The sequence below is a fragment of the Rattus norvegicus genome, chromosome 5 (genome assembly GCF_021556685.1).
Source record: "Rattus norvegicus strain SHRSP/BbbUtx chromosome 5, alternate assembly SHRSP_T2T, whole genome shotgun sequence".
NCBI classification, from domain to species: domain Eukaryota; kingdom Metazoa; phylum Chordata; class Mammalia; order Rodentia; family Muridae; genus Rattus; species Rattus norvegicus.
This window is the reverse complement of record NC_141538.1, coordinates 10,218,045-10,241,976: the sequence shown is the minus strand read 5'-3', so window position 1 is coordinate 10,241,976 and position 23,932 is coordinate 10,218,045. Positions and strand designations below refer to the sequence as shown.

At 40.8% G+C, this 23,932-nt stretch overlaps 1 protein-coding gene across 34 annotated transcripts in view; it reads right to left on the bottom strand.

Annotated features, from left to right (window-relative positions):
- The window catches only part of Eya1 (EYA transcriptional coactivator and phosphatase 1), a 308,446-nt gene that overhangs the window by 121,123 nt on the left and 163,391 nt on the right, over positions 1–23,932 (bottom strand). For 22 of the 34 annotated variants that reach the window (XM_087550792.1, XM_087550793.1, XM_087550794.1 and 19 more), the window contains 2 exon segments: positions 20,024–20,073; positions 18,407–18,534 (listed from right to left, as the gene is read on the bottom strand). In XM_087550792.1, coding sequence (XP_087406918.1) covers positions 18,407–18,534; positions 20,024–20,073 — 178 coding nt within the window. 34 annotated transcript variants of the gene reach the window in all.

Sequence of the window (23,932 nt, the reverse complement as noted above, 5' to 3'; positions counted from 1 at the left end):
CTCTCTCACATGTAAAACCTGAGCCTAGAGGCTAAAAAGTGCCCAAAACTGTGATTTAATTTGGCAAGTTCCTTTATCATGAGGCCCATGACCAAAGCTCAAGGAAACAATAATAAGACAGTATCACTTTGCAGAAGTCAGACCTAGGAGAAGGCAGTCCAGGCTCAGTGTCACAGGCTGTGGTTTGATTAGAAAGTAGGACTCTGCCAGTTCCCACCCTTGGAGCTTCCAGGCTAGTGAGCTTACTAGATGCTCTCAAGTAGAAATTCCCTGCCAAGATGTCAAGAAAAGATGAAGAACTCTTCTACTGTCTTGGTTCTTGGTCCAAATTGATTCTACGTCTGCCAAATCAAAGGCCCATGATTCTATAGCTTGAACTATACAGTTACTCTGAGAAAGTTTACCTCCAACAAAACCCCTTCTATCTCCATTCCCCGGAAGTCTACTTCTCTACATGATCACACTCAATCAAGTAGCAACTCTTACTACCACCAGGAACTTCAATTGTTCCTGAAATCCATTAAAACTGGGCAAAAAAGAAAGGAAGGAAAGATGATACTCTCTTTGAGGTCCCAAGAACATTGCCTTTTTGCTGTCATTCAAATACAGCCACCTATACACTAAAAACCAGAGCCCTGCTGAATCTAGTTTCTGAAAAGGCTCTCTGTTAAAAAGGAGAGGATCTCCACAGAGTAACTACCAGGATGTGCATGGTTGTATCAGTCCTGTAATCAAATACTTTGATCAACAGAAGCCTAATGATTTATTGTGATGTAAGATATTCTCCAAGGGCTGGGGAGATGGCTCAGTGGATAAGGAGCTTGCTGTATAGGCATGAATACCTGAGTTCATATCTCCAGGATAAACTAAGCATGGTAGCATGCACTTTTAACCTCAGTGCTGGAAACAGAGTGCAGACAGGTAGTTCCCAAGGGCTCTCTAGAACATCTAATCACCTGCTGCTGGGTTTTCTACAGTTTAATTCTTTGGACCTAATTGTCTTTATCACATGATGTCCTTTTTTAATTATTTATGTTACCAAAATGTAAAACAGATTCACAAAATGTTAAGAGAAAGATCTGGTATGTAGAAGAAGCTAAAAATAGCTCATGATCATCACTAATAGAAACAGCAAGCAGTATACATTCTCCTTTGTGGGGTATCTATCTCTTTTCTACTGGAAAGAAGAAATGCTATGAAGTAACATTAAGTGTAGAGTTAAAGTCACACTTATTACTAATAGCACTTTGATCTAGCTTTACCGCCAAGAATGCAAACCTAGAATAAGGTACCTCACTTTCCTCCTCTGCTACTGGGTATCATAGACTCAGATGAGCATAAAGAGAAATAAAGATCCCAATCATCTTAGCAGCACACTGGGTCCAGGGGCTGAGCTTTATAACAACCCTCTCCCTTCTTACAGTATCTCTTTAAGCATGAAAAATTAAAATATTTTTCTCCCACTGGTTGAGTGGGAAGGGAAAGGCTAGGAAAATACCCTGCCATGGAACTACATGCCTGGCTTCAAAGGCATTTTGATGGTACAGAAAAAACTGTTAAAATCTATCAGCAGCCCCAGATTAAAGTCAAGCTTACATTGCCAAAAGAAACGCAAGGATCTAACTGGGGGCGTGGGGATCAACCAGTGGGGCTTCCCTAAGGAATGTCAAATCAAATTAAGCAAGGTGTCTTAGGAATAACTCAAGCAGGCAGGAGTTAATTATGATTACACTAAGAAAACTAGTGCCTTGGATACTACTGTTGTCAGTGTATGCTTCTTCTGAAGAAGTAGGCCAGCAGGAGATGGAAGGGGTGTGGGCTAGCAGTGACCAGCAGTTTCAGAATAAATGTGGAAATTCTACCATCCTTTACAAAGTAAGCTGACCCGTAAAAACAAGAACCCCTCTTTTTATACTGCAAGTGGAGACTCTTGACTATCAGACCATTGACATGGTGAGATTAGCTATGACAGCAGTCAGCCAACGAGGCCCTGCACTGTAATTCTAGGTCCATCAACTTCTGGATGAACTTTAAATGTTATGGTCATGAGAACACGTCTCCAAACTAACAGGGCCATCAGAGAAGTGTTCAGTCCATTTGACGAGTGATAATTCTCCCATATCTAAGTTCAGTCCCACATAGTAGCTCTGCCTGCTGGACCTGTGCCAGCCTATGCTTTGATGGGCTTGCCCAGAAAAGCACATGGACGTGGTGGGATGGCAGCAGGCTGGGTGAGCATCAGTCCTGAATCCTCTCATCCTCTCTAGTCCCCTCCCCAGTCAGTATCTAACCTCATGTTACTGCAGTCCTTCAGCTGGCAGAAGCCCAGACACACAGGGACTTGAGAAATTCACTTTGACAATGCTCTGCTTCCCATGGTTCCTCTCGTGGGAATTCAACTGCATTCATTTAAGCTTGACAAAAACCGCATCACCTCTAAGAAACATCCCATTTTCCCCTTTCACTCCCTTCCGCCAGACTTACTGAGAACACACATCAAAACAGTCTTTCCAAATCCCTGTCTGTTCTCCCCCTCCAACTTCATCAGCCTCATGTGACTGCGCGGAACCCAGGACCTGCCTGCCATGTCATGTCTCCACTTTGTGCTGTGTGGTCTCATGCTCCCTCGTGAATTTTATTAAATGTAGTCACAGGATGGGCTACTTGGTATTGCCCACTCTTCAGCCAGTGCTCTGCACAGTGAGCATGATGGAACGGACCAGTCCTCACGCTTCCACCTAAACAATCTTTCCTTTTCTCAGTCCCTCGAGATAACCCATTATGGGACAGTCTCTGTTTTCCATTTCTTATCAAGTGTCTGAACTATCTTCATTGACTCTTTCCCATCTTCCTCAGTCTGCAAAGCTTTCCCTACCCATGTGTCTTCACCATCTATTTGACAGAATACTGAAGCTGCATTAAATTTGTCCTCTTCCTGCAACATGTCCACTGATTAATTTCAGTTGACAGTTCCTGTCCTTGGTTAGACATTGCTGTCTGCCCCAGCCCTTTATTCCTCAGGTCTCATTCTTCCTGGCTTCCTTTGCACTGATACCCATTGCTTAGTTTCACAGGATCTTCATTTCTCACTAAGCAGCTTCTCTCCTACCCAGAGCCATGGGTGGGACTCCCTGAACATGTTGTGTGCAGGGCTCAGAACAGAACACAGAGCCCTCTCCTTGTTCATGAGTTGTCTCTCAACCACGATCTTTTGGAAACTATCTTCTTTAACCTTCAAGTTTCCTGGGCACTTGCTTTTAAACTCTCAGTATCGATTCCCTTTTCTACTTCACTAATCATTCTGTTACTTTCTGTTGCTTCCAATTTTTTCCAATGTTTTTTTCCAATTTCCGACCTTAAACTTTTCTTGCGTTTCCATCTACCTTCTGAATCGCATGGCCATTCTCCTTCCTAATTACCTTCTGCCTCTTACAAAGATGGGAAGATTGGAGCAGCATGTCTACTCTCTCAACTCTAGACAATTATATATTTTAGTGGTCTAGATTTGTACAATACTTCTGGCACTGACGTCTAAGGTAGGTACACAATACGCATGAATGAAGTTTTTATTCTCTATTAATTTTTAGGCCTTCTAAATAAACCCTTTTCTGCAACAGTTTTCTTTTAAGTCATTGACTCCTTTTTTCCCCTGATTTATTACTTTCTTCCCCCCCCCCCATTGCTTGCCTTTGCTATTCTAGGGTTCCATAATTCTACCTCTTTCCCACATCGCTCCGTTTTCCTTCCCAATAATTTTCCTTGCCATCCATACCTTTTAAGAATGATTTTTATGTAGTCAACCCCTCAATCTCCATCCATATATACACAATGTTGCCATAGAAACAAACCATCTGGTAAAAACCTGACTCACAGCCTGACCAAACACACTACCACCTCCCTCAGAAGCCTCAGCTTTTATGTCACAAAGACTAAATGTTTCCCTTCTGGTTGGATTTCTCCTGCTGCCTCATTTCTTAGATTCTTAGCACTATGGCTTGAATCTTGCGCATGCCTCAGAGACTGATACAGAGACATGATCTCCTCTGTATGGTGTTACTGAAGGTTGTAAAACTTTTAATTTTGTTACTCTTCACATCTTTTCATGTCCCCACCATGAGATGAATGATTTTCCTGTGCCATATGTTCCAACTGTGTTGAAATGGCTTTCCCCTGACCAGAACCTGAAAAGCCATGATGTGGCCAACTGGAACACTAGTAGAGTACCAGCCGAGTACACATAACACTCTAGTTTATGTCTCTAAAAATGGGGGTGAGGTAGCAGATTGAGTCCACCTGCTCATGGACTCATAAAATACCTTTCTTCCTAGTTACCTCTGGTAATTTGTTACAGTGACAGAAAGCTGACAAATCAAACTTATAACTTCTACCATTGTTTTCTTTTCCATCTACCTTCTGAATCGCATGGTCATTCTCCTTCCTAATTACCTTCTGCCTCTTACAAAGGTGGGAAGATTGGAGCAGCACGTCTACTCTCTCAACTCTAGACAATTATATATTTTAGTGGTCTAGATTTGTACAATACTTCTGGCACTGAGGTCTAAGGTACACAATAGGCATGAATGAAGTTTTTATTCTCTCTTCAATATGTATTGGACCCTTACAGTCTCATCTGGTTGTCTTGACTCTGTGTGACACTATCATCTATGTGCTATAAAGAAGGAACCGCGTGCCCCACGTGCCCCATATACTGACTTAAACCACAGTGTTTCTCCCAGCTCCACCTTTGCCAGTCTCTTAACTGCTCATATTAAGTATTGGATAAGTTGTCCATGGCTAAATTATACACTTCAAGTTTCATTTAAAAATCCCACCGAGTCTTGCTAAAGAAGACTGTGATTTAAGCCTAATTGTTTCTCCTTGAACCTCAAAGCCTGTGTCTGTACCTCCACTTTCAACCCCACTTCAGAACTCATAGTCTTATCCATTTTGATGTATGATCAATTTTTTCAGAGCCAGAAGAACAGTTTTAAATTGTCCTCTTGACACAACACAGGCCAATGCCTGGCTCACAGAACCCAGTAGTTGTAGAAAGAACAGATCAAGTCAAGTGGTGCACCTACCTGAAGAAATGCTTCACTTAACTTAAACCATTGGGCACACTGCTCAGGCAAACACAAACATCACTAAATCTAAGACAGCTTTTATCCCTCCTGCATTATCACTCTGGCAACGTGTATGCAAGTCCTCTCATCGAAGTATCCCCTTGGCAGGACACACAGAAACAACACTTGTGCAATTTCAAATCAGGTACAACTTGGCCATTATTGGGTTTGTGTTTGTTTAGAGCATGCCCTTCCTGACTTAGGAGGGAGACAGGTAAACAAATAAATTATCATAGTTTTGGCAATAATTATGCTGTAGAGACCAGAGAAAGAAGTACATTCGAGTAATGGTTCAGATTCAAGGACATCACTTATCCATTCAAAAGCCTTTTTCTTAAACCACAGGCAAAAGTGGAAATGTATGTTTTGGAAAAAAAATTGTACCAAATGGTACCAAAAGAAACAAATGGCACCAAATGAAAACTGCTACACAATAAATGAAAGTGGAAAATCTTCCTAAAGTACATGTTATATGCCTGACTTTAAAAACACTTTTGAATTACTTTAACCTACCATGTGATTTTTCTTTACCAAAAAGCACATACAGCTATAAACTCAAGGCTTTGCTTCCAGATGATTGTCACTTAGAAATGAGGCATCTCTGTGTTCGGACTGAGACTACGACTTGACATCCTCCAGAGATTAAAATCATGTTCTATGCCTACCAAGAGGGGAGAAAAATATTAACCCTTTGAAAGGAACACAGCGTCTACAACCTTATGAATAGCAAGCCATGTTTACTAAACTTGACCTTAGGAGTATACATCGTATACAATGTCTCCCAGGCTCAGGGATTGGGTATTTGCAGCTAAGCTCGTAGGCTTCTGGGAAAAGACTACACTCTAAGGTCTCTGACAATCAAGGCATTAGTCAGTCCATTGGTAGTCTTACAATATTGCAGCATTACTGGGAAGAGGTAGAAGGTGGGAAATGGGGCCTAGATGGCTCAAGAAGGAAACTAGGGGTCTGCTCTGGAAAGACAGTCCTTGTCACCTGGCCCTGTTTCTCTGCCTCTGGACCACGGTGATCTGGATAACTATGCTGGGGAATGCATGCCCTTCAACAATGATGCTCTCTTTTTACCTCAGGCTCAGGTACATGTGGCCAGCTGATCACAAAATGAAACCTTTGAAACTAAAAGCCAAAATGCAATCTTCTACCTTAGCTGGAAGATTCAGCTACTTGTGTTTGGCATTTAGGCACAGTAATGAAACGGTAACCAACACACACAGTCGAGAGGAAATGGTACAAAACGTTAAGTCACAGAAACAGAGCAAGGACAGTGGTGTGTGAAGAGGCTGAGCTGGTTGGTGGCCGTCTTGTAAAAAAAATAAGTAAATAGTAAATGCAGGCCCCCTTGAAAGGTCCTTCACAATGCTAAATAGTTTTTTCACAGTTAGCATTCTTGTTCCACTGGCTCAGGTACCCCACACATTAAACCTGGACGGACTGAGACTATATGGAGCTCACAGTGCTCGATCCAAACATTCCCCGGATGTGATGCCAGCTAACTACTACCCAAAACACTTTCCTAGTATCGGTCCCTTTCTCAAAATATTCACTGGAAGTTCAAATTCCTCAGCCTGATGATACTCGGGGTCCTCCAAGAGCTGGCTCCAGTAGACCCCCCAACCCTATCTCCTATCAGTTCCTTCTTCAGCTCAATCTTTCTCCTCACAGTCCCTAAAACTATCCTACCTTTGTTCCTGGCGCTCCTCATTAGCATGCATTCCAGTTCTTCCCCACCTATTCAAATTCTACCCATTTCCTAAGTAGGCTCAGATTCCACCTCGGCCTTGAAGTTTGGCCAGCACCTAGCAAGCTGAAGAGCTCTTTCTTCTGAACTCTGAGAGCACTTTTGTTTGCACCAGTGGCTCCTAACCTTCCTGAGAAAGAAGCCCTTTTTATGACACCAAAATATTTCAGAACTCAAGGATAGCTTCTTTCTAATCTGGTGATGGAGAAAGTGTGTGGTCACAAAACCTGCTGTGAAACTAAGGACAGAAGCTTTGCATTTGAACAGAGGTAGCAGACATTCACAAGTGAAAAGGCTATGCATGTGACTTGCTAATGTGATCAACAAACACACAAAGTTGGCTCTATATCCAAAACGATGTTCTCACCTTCACCGTGTACTCTCCTGCTCCACATCATGGGCTGAAGGGCTTAGTCCCCACACGCCATTTTGGAATATCATTGTCCTTCCATTTTTTTGCCAAAAGTCAGAATTTGTATCTCCCTCAATGAATCCATGAGCTCCTTAAGTCAAGGTCAGCTGAAATTCTTAGTTGAACTGCTGAGTTCCTTCACAAGGCTCTGTGCACAGTAAAAACTTTGTTCTCTCCTTCTGTCCCCAATATGGTCTGAAGAAGTTTGCCAGAGTGTAGAAAGGCTGGGTGGACCACCAGGTGAATCACCATAACCTACCACTTGGAGTCATTACTTAATATTTTACTGCTGTGCTCTGGTGACCAAGCTAGGAGGCTGCTAAGCTGTCCTATGTCTGAGAAGAAGAAGAAGAAGAAGAAGAAGAAGAAGAAGAAGAAGAAGAAGAAGAAGAAGAAGAAGAAGAAGAAGAAGAAGAAGAAGAAGAGGAGGAGGAGGAGGAGGAGGAGGAGGAGGAGGAGGAGGAGGAGGAGGAGGAGGAGGAGGAGGAGGAGGAGGAGGAGGAGGAGGAGGGGGAGGAGGAAGAAGAGGAGGAGGAGGAGGAGGAGGAGGAAGAAATAATCTCGTTTTTCATCTATCCTCAAATAAGTTGCATATGTCAAAGATTTCTTCTAAACATTTCATCATTCACATCATTAGCATCCATGTTTGTTTATGGCTCTTTCTTCTTTTCAGTAAAACTATCCAGATTGAAAGGTACAGGTTTTAAATGTGTCCTTCAATGATTTCCAACAGACACCAGCCTTTAGAAACCAAAGTGCGAGCTAAATGTTAGCTTGCTATAAGGGAAACATAACACAGTGGTAAAGAAGAAAAAGCCCCAGGCTAAGAATTTAGTAATACAGCAGTCTCCATTTCTGACATAAGCACTGCCTTGTGTAGCTTTTAAAATGGAGGCGTAATAATTCATTACAAAGTTGTTATGTGCTAAGCACCTCTGTGTGGCCAGTATATACTAAGCACTTTATGAGCGAGCAGTAGCTCCTTTACTTCCCCATGGCAAGCTTCAAGGGCATGCATTGTACTTGCATCCTTTCAAAGATGTGAACATTGCAGCCTAAAGATATTCAGTAGGAGCTGGAGATGTCACACGGCTGGTTTCTCACTGTTGTAGTTAATTTCCCTTTTATAAACCTGCTGAAGAGTTTAATGTTTCTCAAGTAGACTTTTCTTATCCTGGACTGCTCCTCTATGTAGGTAGAGATAATGTGAAGGTGGCACTGAAAAGGCTAGTCTGAGAACACCAGGGCACTGGGGAGAAGTGTATCAGTGTATGTTGCAAATTAGCAGATGGTAAAATCAACCAGTGTTTGAAGATTGGAAGCAGATGACCTGGCTCAGACTCAGAACCTCAATCATATCAATATGGAAGCATAGTTTATTTGCCCCAAATGCAATCAAGCCACCAAATGATTAGTCCTTCTTTCCTGTCTTTTACTAAGCCCCAGGAGCACCCAGATAGTCCCCTTTCTCACACTCAGTATTAACTGAGTGAGAACTATACTAAGCCCCAGGAGCACCTAGATAGTCCCCTTTCTCACACTTAGTATTAACTGAGTGAGAACTATACTAAGCCCCAGGAGCACCTAGATAGTCCCCTTTCTCACACTTAGTATTAACTGAGTGAGAACTATACTAAGCCCCAGGAGCACCTAGATAGTCCCCTTTCTCACACTCAGTATTAACTGAGTGAGAACTATACTAAGCCCCAGGAGCACCTAGATAGTCCCCTTTCTCACACTCAGTATTAACTGAGTGAGAACTATTAAGCGTATCAGGTACTTTGAGTATCAGCAAAAGCTGTTCAGTGATACCAAAAGTCGAGAGTAGGAACAGACACGCATCCCTCCTATGGAGACACTGCTGTACCAGTTCCAAAAGACACGCTTCTTTAAAAGATGACATTCATCATTATTATAGTAGCTACTAATGCTTTGAGCATGTAGCAGAAGCCAGTAATCATTCTCTTAATTAGTCTATCCTTCAAGAGTAAATGGGTAATCCCCACTGCATAGCAGGGGCTTAAAAGTAACAAGGTTATCCAAAGAACAGAAGTACTTTCAGTCTGCTGACTGGGGCACTCTGTAGGTACCATTATCATCTTGATTGCACAGGTCTGAATCAAAGGCCAGGCCTACTGCACTAGTTTGCTGGAGACTGACTGCCCTCAGGGCCCCTCCGGCCCACTCTGTTGCCTCTTAAGACCAACCTTTGTTACATGGAACATAAGCAGCTGAACTGACTCTGAGCCCCAAGCAGTCTGCCTGTAAAAGAGGCACTCTCAAATCAGGACGCCATTTTTCTTCATTTTCTAGTATGACTCTTGTCCCACCCCAATCTCAAGGCCAATGTGAAATTGGTGCTGAGATAAAATACATAAGTAAGAGCATGACTTCAGGTAAATTACCCATCCTTTCTCACTGCCCACACTACATCAATGTATTTGTTAAAACACAAACCCAGTCACAACATTTCTGTTTACCAGACAAAGTTTTGAGCTTGGTATGCAGAGCCCGAATCACCTGGTCAGGCTTACATTTTGGCCTCATTTCTCTATACTCTGTGCAGTCTGCTTAACACACACACACACACACACACACACACACACATGCACATACACACAAAGAGACAGACACAAAACACACTCTTTACACTTCATGTGAATGCATTATTACTCTTTCAATTGTTCCCTACCTTAAAATGTTTGCCTCCAATTACTTTTGCCATATTTTAACTATGGCAAGCCCATGTTTACTAACAACAACCTTACATAACATTTTACCACTCAATTTAATCATACTGTGTGAGCGTGACTTTATATCATGCCTAAAATTCAAAGTCCAATAATTCTGCTTGTCAAACAGTAAGTTATTATGGTCAACAGCAGATTGGCTGCTGCTTCTCAAATCAAAGGCTGGCGATGCTATTCACTGCGACTGTTCACTGGATGGACCAACTTATGATGTCTTTGTGAGCTGTTCCATGAAGATGAGTACTTTCCAATGAGTTGAAAATGAAGCTTTAAATAGGTCCCTGAATACTTAATGGGGTATAAGTAATATGAATGGGAGCCTTGCTCCCGTAATGCATTATTTTCATGATTTACTTAGTAGCAAGGGCATTCATTCTCAAATACCTATTCCAAAGCTGCCAGATGTAGGATGCCACGACAGCGGACAAGTCAATCGTGCTTTCAAGGAGGTCCGGGCTCCACTAGCAAAGCAACAGTATATGTGGATACTCTAAACCTTTCATCTTGGCCATAATATTAGATAAGGTGATATAAAAATCTTCAGGCAGGTAAAGAAGCTCAGTAGGCATGAAGTTTGTCACTAGGGACAGGAGCAATGCTATATGAATCTCATGTTTCAGAGAACAAGAAGGGACGGTTTGAGGCAATCCCAGCGTGCTTACGCATCTCCTCTCTAACACAGTCTGTGTGCTGTTTGAGAACACATCAGTCACTCGGCTGCTTTAACACCAGCTGCATAAAACCTTGTCTTAAAAGTTATTTGGAGGATGAAATGACTAAATATGTAGAGGATGTCTTAATAGCCATGCAGTGTTAAGAACTCAGTTGATTCAATTAATAATTTTTCCTTTCAAAATCTCACTTATTACTGATAAACACAATGATAATATTGGTAAACAACTCAGATTTTGCTTTATTCTATAGGGGAAAAATGTCCCTAATGTTTATTATGGAGAATACAAAAACATCCCTCCTCTGTGGAATGTTAGCTGAGCTCACTCAGTTGGTGTGTGTGTGTGTGTGTGTGTGTGTGTGTGTGTGTGTGTGTGTGTGTGTAATAGATAGTGAAGGCATAAAATAAAGCTAAAAGCAAGCAAGCAAGAAAGGAATCAAGGAAGAAGGAAGAGAAAGGGAGAGATAAAGAAAGAAAGAAACCTACAAAGCCAGCAACTTGCCACAAGCATAATCATAATAAATGTTCATTTGTAAGCATTTGAGGTCCTACTAACTTTGCACATGAATCCTTGGTTAGCTTTTCCTAACTCTGCTTCTCTCTTTGTAAACCGGTACCTGCCAACCGCTGAATAGAATTACAGGAGAGGTAGCCTTTACCCCTCTGTGCTGCTCACCACCATCCTGGGACAGTGTAAGAAATCAGGAATCAACTAAAACAAGCATGGACTTGCCTAAAAGTTCACAACTTCCTTGAAGGAACCGGAGTTTTCTCCCAGAAGGCAAGATGTTTTGGGGCAAATACACCTTTGCTTATACAGAAGAACGAGGGTGGAGATGTCACATAGCTCTCTTTCGCTGTGAGCAACTAGAGAACTGAACACAATCTGAATCTGTGCCTGGAAACCCTGGGACAACTTGCGGCAACAACCATCAGAACCCTGGGTTTACTACAATTACTACAATAGGAATGCTTTAATAACAGGTGATGGGTGAAAACAGAGTCCCCCCAACTTGTCCACATATGCTGCCCATTTAACCCTCTCGACTAAACCATTTTCTCTCTTCTAACCACGCATAGTTTCTAGCCATCCATGGCTGATTCTCAAAGCCAAAAGAAATGGGACCATCCACATCACTACTCACTGAAAAATATTTCCCGAAGTAGAAGTAGAAGGTATTTACTCTGAGCAGTAGCAAAAATGTTGTTTGAATTTCACAAATGTGCATAGAATGATGGCTATTGTAATGAAAAGCAGAGAGGATTCTCCTCCTTTTCATCTCAAAGAGGCTTAAAGCGAGCAGGGGCTGGCTGACAGAATTATAATTAAGTCAAAAGCTTTGAAAACTAGTTAGAGACAACTTCCCCAAAGTCAAGCAATTGAAGCAATATGTGGGGCATGTGTGGACACAGAAGAAATCTCCTACCCAAGATCGAAGGCAAAACTATCCTAGGCAGTCACCATGTTGTAAAATCCACGTCCTATCCAAGTCACTGCCCTCAGCCTGTATGCAGTCTGCTGTGCCCTGCTCCATGGTATTCTCCATGTTGAGGGCCCTAGCATGGGCAGCTGCTCAGACACTTAGGACGTAGGTACTGAGAGAGACATTCAAAGATGAGGAAGAGCACACATTCCAAAAACCTGGGCTTTGGCTTCTGCCCACAGCTCTTGCGACACGAGTGCAGATTCCAGTGGTACCCATTACAAGTTATGTGCCTCAAAACTTGGCATTTAACTTTTTACAGCTTTCTTTGTAAAACAGGAATCATACCATAGAAGTGACTATTATTTACACATGGCCCAGCAGTTAATATTAATAGATACAGTAAGCTCCTGCTCACCAAGTTCCAAATATGCCACGAGGTTTGCATTACATGCTCACGGCAAGCCTAAAGTGGGATCTGTAGCTCTCCTCATTGTACTGAGGAGAAATGGAGTCACATGGTAGCTCATCTGCCCCAGTTCCTCCAGCTGGTGCCCTATGCAAATGGAGTTCAAACCCACCCTCTTAACCTTCCTCCTGGCCAGTTCTAGGAACATTCTGAAGATTTAATAAAACAAAATGTGTTGGTCAGTCAGTGCAAGAACCAAATGACCAACAAATTCCTCCTAAACAGCTGTTGTCACCATTAACAGACATGTGAGAATTATTGCCAGGTATATGAAACAGAGCAAATATTAAATTCTGACTAATAATTTTATTCCTTCATAGGTTTTGCTTTTGAGTAATTTCTAAGAAGCCAATTTTGTGGCCATCAACAAACGCCTAAAAATTTTATTTAGGAATGCCTTTCCTCATAGCGTTCCTTAATCTCCCAGAAACTGAATTATGTGTAGAACATAAACAGGAGTAATATTAGATTAACATGTTTCTATTGACATCAGAATATTCAACCACAGATACGCAAATATTGCTAGTAAGAAGCAGCCTCAGACCCCAACTGTACACATTCCCTAGGCTGACAGACTTCCAGTAAACAAGACTGAGTGAAGACACTCTCGTCAGCCGGAACTATATTTCACTGAAATATGTAGGGGAGAAAATGCATTCAGATAATTTGCTAGTGTTCTCAGCTTTGTAGAAATTACAAAATTGCTTTAAAATAGATTTGGGTAACATAGATGTGGATAATTGTATCAACCTACCACCCTAAAATATGCAAAACACAGTTGAAAAAAATTTTTAAATGCAGGCAATTTGGCCACCTAATTCAAGACCACAATCTTGGAAATCTGATACACCAATTCAAAATTACTATTTGAATTACTGGAGGAATTCCTGCAACGAATGGTAGAGAATTCCAGTTACATTGGCTTGTACATCATTTAAAAACTGTGAATTCAGGTCTGAGCTTTGCTCAAGCTCCCTCCCCCTCTTTCTTTGCCTTTTCCCAACCCCCATACAACCAAAAATAAACACTCAAATTGGCAGTATAGAACTCATCAATCTGAAACTCCTGTGAACTTAAGACAATCAGAAAAAACAAAATAAAGGTGCTTAAAAAAAAAAACTGCTTTGCAAACAAGGCTCTAACTAGGCGTGTAAATAAAATCCCTTTACCGCTGTGGCACTGAGTCCTTCACAAGGAAAGTAGTTTGTTGACTTCTCACACCATGAATATCCATCAGCACAAGGCTGTGCATACTGAAAGCATGAGCACCCACCCACACCAGAAAGCCTCTTTCTTTCACACTGGACACTTTGCTACTCAGCTAGCTTTATCCGAAAGCTTATTTCTTTAAAATAATGCTCTCAAAATAACAAGAGACAAGTCATGTGAATTTAGTCAAAGCCAACTGTAAACTATGTGGAGGGTTTGCTGATAGTTTAACTAAATTCCATTGAGTTGGGACTATTTTCATTTAGGCTGTTGCACTTAAGTATCTGTCATGATGTGTGTGTGCGTGCATACTGAGAACTGAGTATTTGCTATGGGCAAAGGGAGGTGATATTTGAATGTCTCTGAGAAGAAATGTCTTTCCCATTGTACCGTAGAAGACATTCAGAAGACTAGGGGAGAAGGTTCAGATCCTAGGTTGTGCTTTTATCCACTCCCTAGTGTCTCCAGCACTAACCTGGTCAACAGTAACTGAAATATTCATCAACTGCCTTGGAAACCTGTCTCTTTCAATAGTGCTTTCCCCGTCAATCAAGCAAGCAAGCATTCTCTGAGGCCTACCACTTGCGTTCTACATCACAAAGGTTTAGAAGCTGGGTAACACCTCACACTGTGAGTGGCAACGAGAATCAGAGATGCTGGCCTTAAAAAAATGCAAGGAGTTAAAGCTTCCAACCCCAAACAATCAATTATGACTCAAGAACACGGTGCTTGGAAAACAGAAAAGCTCAGCTCTCAAGCCTGGAGCTTGGGTGTTTCTATCCTTATCCTTGATGTGAACCATGAAAACAGGCACTAGCCTATGAGTATGGAACCTACTGAGTCCTAGAATAATTTGGCAGCAGACTTCAGAAGAAACTTCTCCATTCTACCTCCTTCTTGTTTGTTCTTAGGATGAAGCTATGGTTATTCATAGATGAGATTTTCTGTTTTCTTAGCCTCATGATATGGACGAGTGGTGTCAGGAAATTTAGAAACCGGCTCTGAGTTAGAGAAGACAACCTGAGTACACTCAGCCAAAGCCAACTGTAAACGACACAGAATTCTGCTGGTCATTAAATTAATTTCAATTGAACTGGGACTATTTTAAATTGAGCTTCTAAGAAGTCATTTAAATACCTCCTGGTGTGTGCGTGTGTGTGTGTGTGTGTGTGTTGTGTGTATATATATATGTGTGTGGGAGGGGTGTGGTGGTGTGTTGGGGTGTATGGGGTGTATGTGTGTATGTGTGTGTGTGTGTGAGAGAGAGAGAGAGAGAGAGAGAGACATGTGGATGTGGTGTGTATGGGGTGTATGTGGTGTATTGGGGGATGTTGAGGCGTAGTGTATGTGTATGTATATATGTATGTATACAGAGAACTGAAGTATTTACTATGACATGATGGTGTTATTTTAATTATTAATGTGTTTTTTAATAATTTATTTATTTTTATGTGTATTGGTGTGAGTTACAGACAATTGCGAACTGCTAGGTGGGCGTTAGGTGTTGAACCATGGTCCCTTGGAAGAATAGGCAGTGCTCCTAACCACTGAGCCATCTCTCCAGCTCCTTAGTGGCTAGCTGTAATGACTTTCTTTCCTTCTTTCCTGATCCTCTAATTCACCGATAAACACTTCAGATTTCAAACTAAATCATATCCCAAAGAAGGAGAAGGAAAATCTATAATGACTCTGTCCCAGGGAGGCTTGCCAGGCATTAATAAACTTACTAATTTTAAGCACAATTCCTATGGTGCTGGCTGAGAGGAGTGGAATAGGAATATGATGGGACAGAACAGGGGCATGATAAATTGATTCACAAACTCAATAATCTAGAACACTGGGATATGTCTGGAACTAAAGTCATGTAGCAGATCATAAGTAAAATTCACGTCCCTAATCTTAAGCCGTATGCTAAGAAAATGCTCTAAGTTTCCCAGTAAACTGACAACAATATTCCTCTAGTGCTCTGAATGATTTAGAGTGAGACCCTCTATCTTTGCTTCTGACCCTACAGCATCCCACCATCTGTAAGCACAGAAAACCTGAAAACAGAGGTTCGGTGACTAGTTATGCACTCCTTTGAAACTGGACCTTGAAAGTTCATTTCCAAGACCTGACATAGTCAAGAGTTTTTGGTGTTTTTAATTCATTGAGACAGGATACCCTGCAGTCCAGACTGGTCTCAAACTCACTTGCAATGTTAAAGCTGGCTTTGAACCTGATTGAGCCTCCTGACCCCAGTTTCCCAGTGCTGGCCTAGAGCTCATCATCAGAGTTTTTACAGCTAACTTTGTTGTTTTTGTTTGCTTTGTCTTAGTGTAAGAAATTACTTCTAAGGACCAGGGGTGGCGAAGTGTACCTTTAATTCCAGCACTCGGGAGGCAAACAGGCAGATGGAGATCTTTGAGTCCAAGGCCAGCCTGTTCTACAGAGTGAACAGGACAGCCAGAGCTACATAGTGAAACTGTGTCTCAATAAAAACAAAGAAGAAAAATGAATGACTGTATAAATGAATGAATGAATACATGAATGAATGAATGAATGAATGACAGAAGGCAGAGAGGCAAGGAGAGCTTATTTCTAACTATCTCACAAACTGAATGTTTCAAAAACAATCATAAAAATTATCTAGAATATTTAATTATTCTAAACTAATTTAAATTATGTAAAAATATTATAAAATATAATATATTAATGAATACGGATGGGGTATCAAGGTATGAAACCTAAATATTCAGAGATATGTATGTGCTCTGTATTTTCTTTAAAGTCAAACCACATCTCATTCCCACAGACCATCAAGGGCAATACCTCACAGACACATGGACTCTGCTTAAACAGAAGCCAGCTTGTCAGTAACGCATTGAGAAGATGTGAGCGTCTAGATCCTCTTCCCCTATATCATATACAGTCATTATTTTTAATTCCTTCTCCCCGTATAAACTAGTAAATCTCATGAATCAAAGGAGGCTTAGTCCTCCTTGTTAGGCAGGCCCAGTCCTCCTTGTTTAAGTGGCTGTCTGTATTTCTAACGTGATTGCGATAGGTTTGTCCTTGTGGCCTCTCTCTGGCTGCACAGCACCCTTGATTCACGGAGCCCATCTGAGGCAGACCCCACAGTGGGCTTGTCTGTGTTCTCAGGCTCTGAAATCTAAAGACAGATTCAAGCAAGAGACGAAACAGGACCAAGTGCCTGCTTTTACCGTACCAATTCTCTATCTGCTACTTATCCATCACAATTGTTTCTGTGTAAAGTTCCTATGACGATTGAGATGAAGAGGAAGGTGCTTTCTCCAGAGACTGCCTGACTTGCTAACACAGCACGAAGCGTCTCCTTTCACTACAGCCATTCTCCATAAACATAACATACTTAATGGTAAAGAGAACCACAGAACAGTTGTAGATAAAAGTAATTACTGTTGGCATAAAAACTGAGGCATAACCGAAAACTCCAAAATAAATGAGTTCTATGCTTTATTTGATGTGAATTTCTTAGCTTTTCACATTTTAAAAGACTTTCCTCCATACATACTCAAGTACTGCACCCAAATGATAATATTCACATAATTTACAAAATGATATATAAGTTAGTTATGCTTATGGTTTTTTAAGAACCCGAGGTAAAAGATCATGTCGACTGGGGAACTGATCTGTAAGGGTTTGTCTACAAATGGATTCCTACCACAGATGACCCATTAAGCTTCTAATAAAGCTTACTTAGCGAAGCCATTACTATCCTGAGGCTTAATAACAAATACGTGAGCACCAGTATCCGTGAAGACTTTCCTCGGGCTCCAGCTGAAATAATGTAACACCATGGGCAGCTTGTCCTCCACACCTCTGAGCTATAAAAGTATACGCCACACCGTGGGCAGCATATCCCCCCATACGTCTGAGCTATAAAAATATACATCGCACCTAAGTGGCTGTGTATAACAGGCAGTAGTGTGTACATATAAACCTTCTATATTTTGAATGCAATATGTATGGATTAAAGTAGATGTGGCCATTTACATACAATTTACATGAGCATGTGTACTAATCATATTAAAATAGTTATAACCCTATGTTTAAAGTAGTCTACTCTATCTCCAAGAAAGTGGATACCTGTTATACAGGCTTGCCAAACAGGCTCGTGTGCTTCATAGATATTAAGTTTTAGCTTTTTCTTGTTTATACTGCAGTGGCCAAAGCCACAGGCATACTAGACATAAAAACTGTTTCTCTAATTTAAGAAGAAATCCAGTTCAGTGTTCACATTTTTAAAAATGTGGTTGTATTTGCTAACAAAACAGAAAATAAAATGAAATTATTCCAAATTTTCAGTAGCCATATAGCAAAATGATGTAAAAATAATACCACTATGGGGATATGCAGATCAACAAGAAACATATTCAAATTTAAAAGTACTATGTGTAAACACATGTATATATTTCAATACATATATGGATTAAGTCAAAATTACTTATATGGGAAGGGACAGTCTGCTGGATCTGAGGGCAGGGCTCACAGGCAGTCAGAGAGCAGACACTGAAGAAGAGATAAGGGCAGAGCAACAAGAGACAGACGGACAGACAGATGGACACTCACCTTCGGTGCCATTCGGAGTCATGGAAGTACTATTTATATGAGAGCTATCGAGTTTGGGGCCACTGGGGGATTCGCTACTACCACTGAGTCGGCTGTGCGGGCTGGTTAGATCCTGCATTTCCATAGACCTAAAGACAAGAAGCTTTCCGTTTGACAGACGCACCAGATCATAACACTACTACTTAATGTGCTAACGACTTGACACCTCCTTTGAAACACCGCACACAAAAGCCCCATTGTATCTATTTTCTCACACTGGTAATGGTTCTCCTTGCATCCGCCTCTAGCCCTTTCTTCCCGTGTGTCTCCCATCCTGTGTAGCCAAAGTTTCATGGGCAGTTTTTAAAATCTTGCCCCCCATAAGTCATAAGCTAATGTCAGACAATGGCATCGATTTTAATATTTAGAGAAAACATGGAGTCATATTTATAGTAAAACAAAACCCCAGAGCATTAATCTACTAAAAGAAAAAGCAAATACAGAAACACATGGAATAGAAATAAATCACTATTCATGTACAATTTGTTTCATCTAATAAATTAGCACTGGGTACTCCCTTTATAACTTAACACCCAGTTGTTATTTAATGGGTCTCCAAACCAAATAAAACACTTGAAACCTCCTGCCCAGTGACAGGGAATGAGATTGTCCTGGTGTATGTGTTTACTCTGGCTTACTACTTAATTGTTCCTGTTTCCTTGAAACAAATGCAGCATTAAAGCACTATGATGTCGGCTCACTTGTTTGCTTTGTGGATTACATACACCGTAGCCAATTGAAAATGGATAAGGCCAGCAGCTCAGCCGGTCGTGGGACCATTAGCACTCTGAGTACCTCAGCTGTCACTTGGGGGAAAAAATGGCAATTCTATGCAATGCTATAATTTTGCATTTTCACCATAGTTAAAACAGGTCAATGCCTCCCAGATGCTCCTACGGTTGCCAGCTACTTCAGCTGGAGGAGCACAACAGCAAGGAGTCACACTGACGATTTCAGAACTCATGTGTACCACTCTTGCACGAACAGTGAAACTCTCTAAGGTCACTAATTAGATGCTTAGGTACGACTCCATTTTCTGACAGTCTAATGTCCATTTCCCATATCCTAAAATTATACTTTTTCCAAAGAGTAATAATCTGGGGTGCAGGGGTTAGTGTTACACATAAAATGTTCACATTCTTTTCTCCTCGCCTCACCTGGGTCATTTTAATCTAGAGGCTACACTGGAAGTGACTGTTGGATATCAGTTGTAAAATAGCTTTACATGAGCCATTTTACTCCTTCAAAGTGTCTGAATTCAAGCACAAAATAATTTCAAATCATCCAGTGATTCCTAAGTATCATTCTACGTTCAGTTTTCTTAGCAGACAGCAACTGACTCAAATCAAGACTTTTATGCCTTTCCCACATACGTAATTATTTTTTAACAAGTGCACTCATACACACACACACACACACACACACACACACACACACACACACAAATTGTTAAGTCGTTCCTAACCCAGCCTGTTGCTATTAATAGAAATAATTAAGGAATACTAGACAAAAATAGATCCAGGTCACAGAAAGTTAAGCTACAAAAAAATGTTGAATATCAACGAAAGAAATCCTTACCTGCAACTCGAGGAAAGAGCAACATCGGAACTGGTGTGAGATGTTTGCACCTGTGGCCAGGGGTAGAAAATTAGAGGTGGTCGTTAACTATGCTTCAGTGTCAGCTCTTAATTACATTGAGCCCATGGCTGTGCCCTACAATGCTCACTTTTAACCAAAAGAGAAAAGGGAGGATACTGCGGCCAGGAAAGGCATAGTATCTTTAAGTGGAGGGCTCAACTGCTGTTTCTTCCTGCAGGTCTCTCCTCCTCCCCTCCCCTTGTCAAGAGGAGAAGGCAGTCAAATGACGGGCTCGTGATTCATCACTGGCCTATGACAGCTGCAAACGGGATTACCCCTCCCCCAGTCAACACGCAAAGCAATCTCGCCCCAGCAGCTTGGAAAAGGTGTTAGGGAAGGGGGGAAAAGCTATTAACAAATGAGTATGTTTAAGAGCAGCAGTAGTTGGGGCAATAATCCCCAGCATCCTCCGACCTTTCATCTTCTGCTCTAGCCAGCTGAACCAGAGCCCCGGCCCAACCCCTTAGCGCCTCACTACTTCTTATCCGTAGCAGGATGGTTTTCTCCCAGTTACCTATTTGTCATTGAACATCGAATGAAACAGCTTCGGTCAATGCTGTGGTCACCAAACAAGGCAAAGGCAGGCTTTCATACGCAAAGCCCCAGCGTTCAGCAATGTACTTGTTGAACTATGCCAAGGTAAAAGCCAATCAGTATTTTTATTCAGCTATGCTGGACAACATGAAAGTGTGTGTGTGTGTGTGTGTGTGTGTGTGTGTGTGTGTGTGTGTGTGTATGTGCGCGCGCGCGCGCGCGCCCTATCTTTTAGACTGAAGGAGAATGCATATTTGAGTTCTCAATTCACCAGCCTGCATGTTTAGTTTGTTTCCAGATAAATTTGAATTGAGGGACTTTTTTGCACAGAGGCACTAATTCAAAGTGGTCCTAGCCATTGCTCTTCAGAGGCAGTTGTGAAGGGCCAGCAGGTAATGAGGTTCAGGTGAGGCAGGCTGCTCCCTGCTCAAAAGCTCCCACCTATGCTTGGGCAGGCAGGAAGGAACACTGCCTAACTTCTGAAATGGCGCAGAACTCCAAATCTTTGATGTTCATTTTCATTCAACCTGAACTGACATCAATTAAGGCTGCAGAACCAAGATGAGAACTGAAGCGTCTCAAATGACATTAAAGTTATCCACCTAAACATCTTCTGTTGAGTCCTGCTAGTTTTTAATTGTGATTTATGAAATTAAGAAACACGACCTTTCTAGCAAGAATAAAGCATCTTTACGCTCTAGCGTCTTGGGATAACGTTACTCAGAACTTCGAGGTATGCTTTTTTTTTTTTCATGCAGGACAAAACCAATTCTTTAAGACGTTTGAGTAACTGAAGTTACTGAGTGCTAACTTTAATGACTGCAGATGGCCATTATTTGATAAGTTTTCTGTCTTCTTAAAATTAATGTTCTCATGCAAGATTTTTTTTTATAAACTTCAGCAATATATCTCAAGGATAAAATTCTCCTACTTTTATACACCTGGAATAAATTATAGGTGAGAAGGGACTTCATTTTAAGAACTCTCCTGGCTTAATCACATAAAAGTATGCTAAAGTACACACACTACTCAATGCTAAAATACATCCCCATTGTAAAATCAGCCAGAACACCTAATCTTGAAATAGAACTTTTATTTCATTGTAAACTTTTAAAGTTTCAATGTATTCATATTCTAAGTTTAAAACCTACCGTTTCTCAGCTTGGCAAAACATGGAATTTGGTAATTAAAAAAAACAAAACCAAGGTCCTACAAATGAGACTATTCTAACGAATATTGTTGTTGAGAACAAAAAGCTGCATAAGAAGGAATTTCTCTTCTGGCAGCCTAGCGTCTACTGTATTTTCAGAGAGCAGTTTCTGAAAAGTCCGTGCCCATGATCTTCCTCTCATTAAGTGTACTTCAGATATATTCTTTTGTGTCTCAAGGATTATTTAAACCATGTGTTGTGTGTTACTGTATTTAAAAATGACTCTTTAATCAAAATAACTTTAAAACAACTAATCCTCACTTAGGCTGGTCAGCTGAACCCACATCGTGGTCCAGGAAAAATAAATCTACTCTCAAGAATGCGAATGCAGACAACAATTAGACACAGATGTGAGTGAAATTAGTTACAGTTTACAAAATGCTACACTTCACATGCTTTTAGTTCTTTATGTGCAGTGCAAGGTTACAGTGTGGTAGGGAGACGTCCTTACTCTTCTGATGGCGTATCTAAAAGGAAACCCTTCTGATGGCTGGACATTTCCTCCTGTGTTTGCAAAATGTCTATAGAAGCTTTACTGTTGCTATTATTATTATTATTATTATTATTATTATTATTATATTATATTATTATTATTATTATTTAAAACTCTAAAACCGAGGTGGGTTTCAAAAAATAATTAATGAAGGATATTTTCATTCAAAATTAAGGGACTCTGTGGTTTCTAAAAAAGTTCCGCTAGGCACCCAGTACATTTTCTTGTTTTATTTGTAAAAGTTAATATAATTTCTGTTATCTTCTCATCTGCTATTTTTAATTCCAATACTCTCAGGAATGCAAAATTAATACACATTTTATTATGAACACCCATTTAAATGAACAACCATTTCCTAGCACAGCAAAGCCATTCACCTTAATGCTTTTTAAAAACCCTTCCAGTGGGATCCACAGTTGTAGCATGCTGCCAGACATGTGAAGAGAGAAAGAAGAGAGCAGAGCTCCTGAGAATTTAAATCAAGACTCCTACACTGGTAACTAGGAGTTCTGATTAGTTAATGAGGTCTTTTAAGTTTGCCTTTTTTCTAATTAAATTTATAATTCTTCACAGATGTAACTTTTGTTGATGTTCAATTTGTCTCCCTCATTTTGTTAAACCTCACATTGTACTTCGTCAATCCATTGAATAGCCACATTAAATCTGCTAATACCATGCTCTTCAACCCCAGAAATTATTTCCAGAAGGCAAACGTGCTTTGAGAGATCATCAAACAAGACTTAAGGTACACATTTTATCACACTTTCCCTACCACAGAGCTCAGGATACAGAGCAAAATTCATGACTTTTGCCCTGTTTATTATACTTTGCTAAATCACCAATCAAAAGCATCTGACAGAAGATCATGTATGAAGCCAAAAGTTAATAATGTCCTGTGAGAAGTAAACTGCAAATGGAAAGGGCTTCTAACGCTCAGCAGCACAGAACAAATAAAACAGGGGGACGGAGCTAAAATTAGGGGCTTTCTGTGGACTTTTTTTGCTTGCTAGAAGCAATTTTTATAAAATTGCTATAATTTAATACTTTTTTCAAACCGAAAATAAATTTTCAACGTGAAAGTAGTGACCATACATCTAAGTAGAGCTGGCAGACAAGCTGGTTTTTCTGTTCGACACAGATCAACCTGTGTGCTCCCTAACTGGAAAGACGAGGGTCATTTTCGAATCAATGTATTTTATAGGGGCAAAGAATGCCTTCCCCACAAGGCTACTTCTTCTGCAGATTCCAGTCTTGCCACATTTCTCCTCTGTCCGAATTTCCAGGTCTCTGTGTTGTAATATAAACCTCAAGCCTTAAAAATACAGCCTCACCCTAAAGTGGGGAAGAACTTCTAAGGAGAGGTAAATGTTTGTCACATGTTAACATTGCATTTTCTCATCAAAGCTTCCATAAACTGAATGCTCAAATGCTAGTGATAATATCTTAATGTAATGTTCTATATCGTTTCTTACATTATCTCCTTTAAAGAAACCAAGAAAACATAAGCCTTCTGAAACCAAAAATAAACAAGTGTTTAGAATACGCCATTCTTGTCTTCAGCTTTAAAAAGGAAAGGACTGTTTTCAAAATCAACATTTATTGACAATGTTGA